Source organism: Gouania willdenowi, chromosome 15, assembly GCF_900634775.1.
Source record: "Gouania willdenowi chromosome 15, fGouWil2.1, whole genome shotgun sequence".
NCBI classification, from domain to species: Eukaryota; Metazoa; Chordata; class Actinopteri; order Blenniiformes; family Gobiesocidae; genus Gouania; species Gouania willdenowi.
In genome coordinates, this window is record NC_041058.1 from 5,490,177 (window position 1) to 5,498,914 (window position 8,738).

Below are 8,738 nucleotides of genomic sequence, written 5' to 3' on the forward strand. Positions count from 1 at the left end.
AACCCATAGATGGTGGTCACTTTGACATTTTACAACTAAATATGACAAATTGAGATACCAGGATCAATAAACAGCACTAATTCATACCAAAATACATTTGTATTCAGCAGAAAAAAAGTGGTTTTGAGGTTTAGTTACTCTTTAAGTATTTATTTATTTTTGACCAGCTGTCAGCAACCCACCCAGTAGAGGTCCGCGACCCACTTATGGATCCCGATCCACCAATTGAGAATAGCTGGTTTAAATACTCTGAATCTCTGTGTTCAAACCACCCCTAAGGAAAGGTAAACGTAGCAACTGCGGAGCATTTTTGGGGTTGTGGTGGTAAAAATGCATCCACGCAGCAGTGAAATGTGAATGAAACCATAACCAGCCTTCATTCAATCTGTGTTCTCTTCAATGTTGCCTGTTTAAATATCCCACTCTGCCTATATCTAAGACAATCACCATATTTTTTCAACCTTCATCTCAGTGGAGACCAATGATCTGTTAACACTAATTGGCCAACAAATCCCACACAAAGTCCCAACTGTCTCAGTCTCTCTGCGTCATTGAGTCACTCTTACTGCTGTAAATCTACATTGGAGCTCCTTCCTGTGCCGCTCGCCCACCTGTTGCACACATACTTAGACAGAAAGCAGTATTTCAACCTTTTCTAAGAGGGAAACACTTTACGCTGAGTGCAGTTCCTCCTGTGATTGTCGCTTTGAATGTCAGACGGAGAGAGGTGGAAACGGCTTGTTCTGTGGGTGACCTTTAAAGAAAAAGAGCTTCCAAAGCAACGTGAAGTGGAATGATTTTGGTAATTACTCACTAATATTACCAACAGCTGCTCCTCCAGAGACGGACAAAAAATAACTGATATAACCAAACTTTGGCGAGTGGATGTTTTATAAGTCCTGATGCACAAACTTAAAATCAACTCAGTTAAAGTAGTTTTTGTTGTTATTATTCAAACAAGTCTAGCCATCTTCTACTCCTACTATATGGAGTTCACGCTATATGGGCAAAAGTTTCATTACAGCCACATTTGGGATGTAGTTCACTTAATTTTGCATGTTAGCTGTAGCAGCAGTGCTGGATTCTTCCCAATTGTTGTTTAACATGAGGTTGAATGATGGTCATTCCACTCCGTTACCTTTTTGGACAACATGGAAGTTGGTCACAGCCATCACACACTGAAGTACAACTCAATGGTTCCTGTTGTAATACCTAATGTACTTTATTGCCTTTTAAAAAAATTGAAATAAAGTTGTTTTCGGGTTTCCATGGATACGGTTGGAGTGGAAAGGAAAAGAATAAGTGCTGAAAATTGTCAATCGCACCTGCATTACAAAAAAAAAAACTAGTGGAATGAGAAAGCTATGATTTTTCTCCTTTAATAAGTAATACACACTTGATTAATTATCGAGCTGACATTTTTTTTCCCCAAATGTTCCCGTAATGAAAATTTTCACCCATATGAGATCTGCAGCATAACCTAGGACAGGTTGCCATGTAATCTCTCTCCCATAGACACAAGTACAGCCCTGTAAAAGTCACAGATTACAGAACTTGCTTGTTTTTAGTGGTTAATTTAGGGAAAACATTGAGATCACAGACACTGACTAATGCACAGATCCCATTTTACCTTGTTCCTATTGACATTTTGAACATTTGTACCAAGAAATTGAGCTTGAGCTTAGATAAAATGCCCTGAAAGAACTCATAAGGACACATCAAAGCAATCAGCAGATGCCTCTGAGGAAGACTGAATAGTCCCTCCTATCTCCTTTCCTATCCACTGTTCCTTGACCCTTGGAAGTGTTTAGGGTGAGAAAGAGCATTCCAATTCTCTAAAACAGGGGTGCCAGACTCCAGTCCTCAAGGGCCGGATTCCTGAGACTTTTAGATGTCTCCCTGCTCCAACACACCTGAATTAACTGACTGGCTCGTCATCATGCTTTTCTGACGTCTAATTATGACGTCACCTAGTTGAAGTGCGTCTGATTGTCAAAACAAAAGTGATGACCTTTTCCTAACACCTTTCTTTAACCCCTTGACGTCATCCACAGGGTTATGGGAAGTGGATATGAAAGGAGATAGGAGGGACTATTTGGATACACCCTGACAGTCGGCTGTCGAAACATGTCAGGAGATCAGTAAAGTAAATTTCAAAGCAAAATTCCTGAAAAAAGTTTTCTGAATAAATGAAAAGGTAACTAATTAGTAACTCCGTCAATTACAAACTGTGGCTTTACGTTGTTCATACTGTAGTATGAAAATTTTGAGGGCTGCTCTGACCACAGAAATAAAGGCGTGCAGTGACAGACTGACTTTGAGGGGGAAAATACCGTGCAGCCATAATCCAAACAGCTGCGCGGCTTTCCCCCTCATACCTCATGGGAGAACAGGGCCTTAAATCATCATGAAATATGTAGAAAAGATCATGAAAGCTTTGAGTGACACATGTTAGCTTTTGGTTTTCATAGTTTCTTTTATTTGGCTGCTTTAGTTTACGCACTTTTCACAGAATGGTGAATGTGAGTAAGGCTTTCTTCAGGCTGTGTTTCTACGATGCTCAGTTTCTCCAACTCTTCTCGTCGTCGTTCCCTCCTTTCAGTTTCTCCTGCTCCTTCATTCACTCGCTCTTTAAAACGCTCACCTCTGCTTTGCCTTAACTTTTTACTTGTCTCTGTTCCAGTCCTTCGCGTACTTAGATTCTCACCGACCCGTGTAAAACACTTCTGCAGCGCTGCCACAGGCCCTTCATCAGAAAACAGGTGGTCCAGGTACGCCTCAGCGTACTGATCGGAGCTAATCAGGTCCAGGTTCAGAATAGAGGCGGAATCACCAACAAGGTCTTTCCTTCTTCTCTCTGCGAAGTAGAATTTTATTCAATCAGATTATTTAAACACGAGTTGAAGGCAGCATTTCTGCTCATTTTAGAAGTCTTACCCATTTCCGTCTGCATGCTGGACAAAGGGATGGTCACACTCTTCACTAGTTCTCGGTCCGTCACAGTGAGTCCAGTCATGGATCCTTCCTCTGGAACCTCCGTTGATAGACATCCACCTCGACATTTCACCACAACTACTGTGTTGGTTTTATAACATCTGAAAGAATTACAGTGGGGCAAAAAAGTATTAGGCAGCCATTGATTGTGAAAGTTGTCCCACTTAAAAAGATGAGGTCTGTAATTTTTATTGTATCATTATTTTTAAATTTTATAATTTATTTGCAAATTATTGCATAAAAAAAGGATTTGGCAGCTACAAACAAGCAAGATTTCTGTCTCTCACAGACCTGTTACTACTTATTTAAGAAGCTCTTTTATCCTTCACTCGTTACCTGTATTAAAGGGATCCGCCGCCAGTTTTACAAATGTGGCCAAAAACCTTTGAGATGTCCTTATTAGAAGATCTAAGCTGAACAAAACACATTACTTTGCACTATATTTGTTTCGTAGACGCCATTAAAAAGAGAAGAGCTCCGTGTGCATGTAAATAAAGGCTGTGGATCCTGGTTGCAGAATCCTACTGCAGCGTTAAGCAGCAGTAGGATTCTTTGCTGACTCTAATGAGCAGCAGTGAATCCTGGTTGCCTTTATTTACATGCACACAGAGCTCTTCTTCTCTCCATAATGGCGTCTACAAAACAGCAGAGTGGGAACTGTCATCCATTTTTTCGGGTCACGGTTTTAATTTATCATCTCTCAGTAAACAAAAGGTTTACATCAATATTTTTAGGTTTTACTGATTTTTAGAGAAACCCAAAGCAGCACAAGTTGTCATTTTGACTGAAAAAGCTGCTAAATGATCCTGAATGCTTCAATTCATATAGAACTCATGGGGCTTATCACGTCACCAATGACGTCATTTCAACATGGCGGCGAACAGGTTAAAGTAGTCCCAGACAAATGTGGTGCAAAATAATGTGTTTTGTTAGGCATAGATTTTCTAATAAAAACATTTCAAAGGTTTTAGGCCACATTTGTAAAAAAAAAAAAGTGGAGGAACACGTGAATGGCACCTGTTTGAACTCGTTATGTGTATAAAAGACACCTGTCCACACCGTCACTATGGCCAAACTAGTGGTCTCACAGTGCGTACTAGTAAAGTCCTTCATAGTGATTGGTGAAAGCAAATGAACCAGCTCAGTGCTTATTTTAGCCGTTATAAATGAATTGTTCTAGACAAACACAGCTGCAGCACCGCAGACATTTGGCTCTAAAAGTAAAACATTTATGACATTACGATGCCCATGTGTTGCACTGTTTTATCTGCGTGGTGATGACTTTGTGTTAGATCATTTGGCTGCTTTTACATCAGAAAATGGACTCCACTACACTCTGTAAATAGTATTTCAGCAGTTGTTGAAGTAACTTACATTTCTGAGTGAGTTTTATTCAGATTTACTGAAGACAGGCTACAACCTGCTGTTCTCACTTGTGTGAACGTGCATCAATTAGGTCAAGACGTCTCCGTCTTACCTAGAAATTTCTCAAGATTTATAATTTCTTCCAACTTAAAAATGTAATTTTTGTTATTATGCAAACTAAAAAATCATTTTAAGGTTACTACAAATCCATGTTATCAGGTTAGAAGCAAAGTGGTGGCTTAATGGTTACAGGCTTAAAAACCCTGTTAAACAGTACAGCTCTGGATTCAGCAGATTTAGCCCCTCCTCCTACCTGTTGTAACAATTACAGATATCTGCTATATCAATTTGCCTAGTCGAAACTCTTGTTCAAGATATCTGTAATTACATTTTGACTGGTTACAATTAAAGATATCTCGAATTTAAGATATCTCTAACCACAATTAATTTAAAGATATCTATAACTCGATAATCGATATCTGCAACTGAATTATGACTATTACTCCATTTAGAGATATCCAATTCCAGTTCAAGATATCTATAACGTCACTTTGACAAGTTAAAACATGTTTAAAGATATCTACAAATGTCAGTAAAGATATTTATGTGAGTTGAAGATCCTGATGGCAGTGGCTATCCGTACGGTTGCCGTATCAATATACCAACATTCTATCCGTACACAGCGCCCCTCATTGGCCAGTTTAGGTCACATGACTAAGACTAAACCTAACCCTAAAAATTGTTACGATATAGGGTTACAACCTAACCCTAAGATGCTACGTATGTGTGCACCGGGGGTTGTCCTTACGGCAACCGTACTGATAGACACTTTCTATCGTGACTAGTCAGAATGCACTTGTAGATATCGCTAAATGGAGTTATGTATAGTCATAATTTAGTTGCAGATATCCACATCTCACATTGAGCCTATCCATAACTAAATTAAAGATATCTGTAATAATGACAAACCTCATACACATCAATGGGGAAAGTGACGTCATTTATCCTAGAAGGAATTACATTGTGGATATCTGAAATGTTCATTTTCACAAGGAAGAATTAAATTGCAGATATCTGTTATACATATCCAGACTAGCTATTCAATGTTAAAAGGGCTTGCCATACCAAGGGGCATTGCTGTGGGCCCTGAAGCAAGGCCCTTTACCTTAACTGAGTGGTTTCCAACCTTTTTTAGGTAAAACTAATTAATTTCTGGCGACCCAGAGACATTTTTCAATTTTTTGGAACGAGTTTTTAATCATGTCTGTGAGATAGTGTTTGAAGTACATACTTTAAGTGAAACAGGGCTTTACCTGTATTCAGGTATAATCTGTGTTAGGTCCTCTTTGTAACGTTCCAGTGCTGCCCTCGCTGAAAGAGGTTCAGGCTTACCCTCCAGTGCAGCCAGGTACTCCAACATCCGAGTGTGAAACGCTGCTGCACTCGCCCAAAGTCTCAAAGACCTGCAGAAGGAGGAGAGCGATGAGTGTCCATCAAACTGCTCATATACTGACGTGTCATGTTCTTATTTCTTATCCAATCAGAGGCTGCTTTTCTTTTGTCTGGTCTTGTGAATCTAATAATAGCCTCTCTTTGCATCTCATCTAAAACTGGAATTATGGAATTGATCAGTTGGTCTCAATGCAATCGCTCAAATTTTTTCGACAAAAAGATCGGGCAGTGGTGAGCTTGCGTGTCCAAGCGGGACGTTTGCGGCTAGATATACACTGGACCCTTGGAACAAGTGGCGAGTTGTGTGTCTGTCGATACCTTCTGTGGAAGATGTTGAGGACATCTACATGATTGGAATTATGGTAGTGGGCATGCTGCTGATTGGAGCTAGCACCTTTCTCACCACAAAGTCAGTATTATGCTGGCAACTGTTTTGGGAAAGCTGCCAGTCATTTACGATGGATGGGGCAGGGCTCTCAACACTCAGACTCATGTGATGAATGAACTTAAAAGATCGTTTACGCAGAATTGGAACCAATTTGGAGAAGTTGGGTGTACGGCTTGCAAATTAAGGCCACCTTATTGGATTAATGCAGTGAGACCCGGGACAGAAGGCTATTTGAAATTGACCAACCCTGAATCGAAAACACATTGCTTATCTTCCCATAGCCAGCTATCCAAAGTTGTCCCAACTTATCACCAGGAAGTCTCTGCAGACAGCGACTCCGTGTTTTCTTGGACGGGATGAAACTGAAATAAAATCTTGTTGTTCCGTAACATGTGCAATGACAAATAAAGCCATTCATTCACCTGGAGCTACAGTCTCCCCTCAGCAGGCAGGACATCAGCTGTGTGAGTGTCAGGCTGAGCTGGGCCTCCAGTCTGACTGTGTCCTCCATCAGCCTCCTTTTATCACTCAGGTTGATCCTGCAGCGCTTCAGATACTCCTCCATCACCTCCTGGAGCTCAACGATTCTCTGCTGGAGGCAGAATTATTCCATCATAAATACTGGAAAGAAAAGAAAGTCACCAAAAAAGCTGGATTTAGGATGATTTTTGGATGTAAATCCTTTAAACTGGCTCTGGAAATAATAACGTGCTGCAATAAAAAAAATTCAACATTAATTTAAGAATTGTTTCGCCAACACAGGCTGATGTTGAGAGCTTCTATCTTTGTCCCTGTCTTTGAGGGGATACCTGGCAGGACGTTGCATTCAATTTAACACCTGTAGGCTGCCTGGATGATGAGTAGGCCATGTCAATCACCATGGTAACCACACACCCCACCAGCCCTGTCACACGAGGCTCTTCTGTGAAAGCAGACAGTCGACCAATCAGATCCCTCAGGTAGGTGGGCGCCCTGTTCCCAATGTGGTCCTGCAGCTAGAGAGGAGAACGTGCAACAGCTGTAATAATTATTATAATATATATAAAAAATATTAATTAATGAGTGCTGTTGTTCAGCTTTCTATTCACCTCACAATTATTTCTACACTACTTTTCCTCTTTTCTCATATCTCAGATCTTAACTTCACTGATTAATTATTTTGAAGATTATTGAGCAGAAGCTTCAGACGAACACACCACCTGATATTTGTTGCACAAGGTGATGACACGTATACACAAAAAGAACAGGAACAAATAAACAAAACAAGGACAAAAATTACTGCAAAACACAAATTGACAAGCAAAATGCACAAAATGACTAATGATAACAAACAAAACAAGAATATTCACAATGACAAAATTACTTTCAAAACATACAATATGCACATTACGACTCCAAAAAACACAAAACTAGCCCAGAAACACACAAAATTAAAGAAAAATATACAAATTGACAACAAAAATGGCACAAAATGACTCATAATAACACACAAAACAAATACAAAAATAAACAGGATGACAAAACACACAATAAGACTCAAATAAACAGACAAAACTAGCCCAAAAATAGAGAAAAATGTACAAAATGTCAACATAAATACACAAAACAACAAAATTATACAAAACTACAAACAAGAACAAACTAAACCATTTACTGTTCCCTGTATCAAATCATTAATAAGTAATAATTATTCTAATCTACAAACTGAAATGAATAATCATTTTGTGGCTTATCTCCGGTGTAGTTTAACACATCTGGTAAATGATTCTTAAATTTAAATTTGGTAAATAATTGTAACATAATTTCCCAGGAACAGGCATTACACAGTATTAAATGAATAAGTTGTAGCTTTTATAGTAAAGTGATACAGTGTGCATTACTGTATCCTGGTTTCACTACACCTGCTGCAGCTGCTGCTGGAGGCGGTCCTGGGAGGCCAAACCTTGATTCAGATTGGTCAGGAGGAACGGGTGTAGCACTGTGACGTCAGGTATGGCCCCACCCTCTGACATGGCATTAAACAGAAGGGAACCCACAGCTTCCTTCACTTGAATAAACTCTTCTTCTGATGACAGCAGCTGACCCATGACGACAATGTTCACTTCTTAACGACTAGGAAACCAAACGGAAACATTAAATCACTTCATTTCCTCAGGATAAACGCAAACTATGGTCTTCAGTTCCACCATCCATCCAGTTTGTTAGGCTTTGTTTTTCCTTCTTAGGCTCCGCCCACTGCAGCAACGAAAGCTCCCAAGCTAAAACAGCTGCACTAATAACTAATGACTAAGTCTACAGTGACCCCTAGTGGAACCTGTCTGTCACTGAATGGAAACAAGTTCCACCTTTTAATCAGTAGAAATAATGGCAATTATAGATATCTATCAGCTTGGGAGTAAGAATGTAATTTCAGATATGTAAAATATAATATTTACTAGTGAAAATTATGTCCTCACTAGTAACAATTTTATTTGATATCTACAATTATTTCTATAACTAGTCAGAACTGAATTTTAGACACAAAATGACTTTCTACGCA

General features: G+C 39.4%; 1 protein-coding gene across 2 annotated transcripts; it reads right to left on the reverse strand.

The window, feature by feature from the left end:
* Positions 1-2,451: 2,451 nt before the first annotated feature.
* On the reverse strand, positions 2,452-8,427 carry LOC114477084 (uncharacterized). 2 transcript variants are annotated; one of them, XM_028469162.1, is made up of 6 exons: positions 8,101-8,427; positions 7,009-7,194; positions 6,622-6,788; positions 5,673-5,822; positions 2,938-3,095; positions 2,452-2,857 (listed from the first exon to the last, which is right to left on the reverse strand). In XM_028469162.1, exons 1-6 carry the CDS (start codon positions 8,284-8,286, stop codon positions 2,496-2,498), a joined length of 1,209 nt encoding a protein of 402 aa, XP_028324963.1. In that variant the 5' UTR covers positions 8,287-8,427; the 3' UTR covers positions 2,452-2,495. The 2 variants fall into 2 exon arrangements, with proteins under 2 accessions (XP_028324963.1, XP_028324962.1); XM_028469161.1 differs by having other exon boundaries at positions 6,622-6,791.
* Between the last annotated feature and the right edge of the window lie 311 nt (positions 8,428-8,738).

Excerpts from the sequence above, each read along its gene's own strand:
- LOC114477084 (XM_028469161.1), bottom strand. The coding sequence starts at position 8,286 with ATGGGTCAGCTGCTGTCATCAGAAGAAGAGTTTATTCAAGTGAAGGAA. Across the intron at positions 6,792-7,008 it reads TGAATGCAACGTCCTGCCAG|CAGAGAATCGTTGAGCTCCA; the intron begins GTATCCCCTCAA and ends TTCTGCCTCCAG. Across the intron at positions 5,823-6,621 it reads AGGGGAGACTGTAGCTCCAG|GTCTTTGAGACTTTGGGCGA; the intron begins GTGAATGAATGG and ends CTCCTTCTGCAG.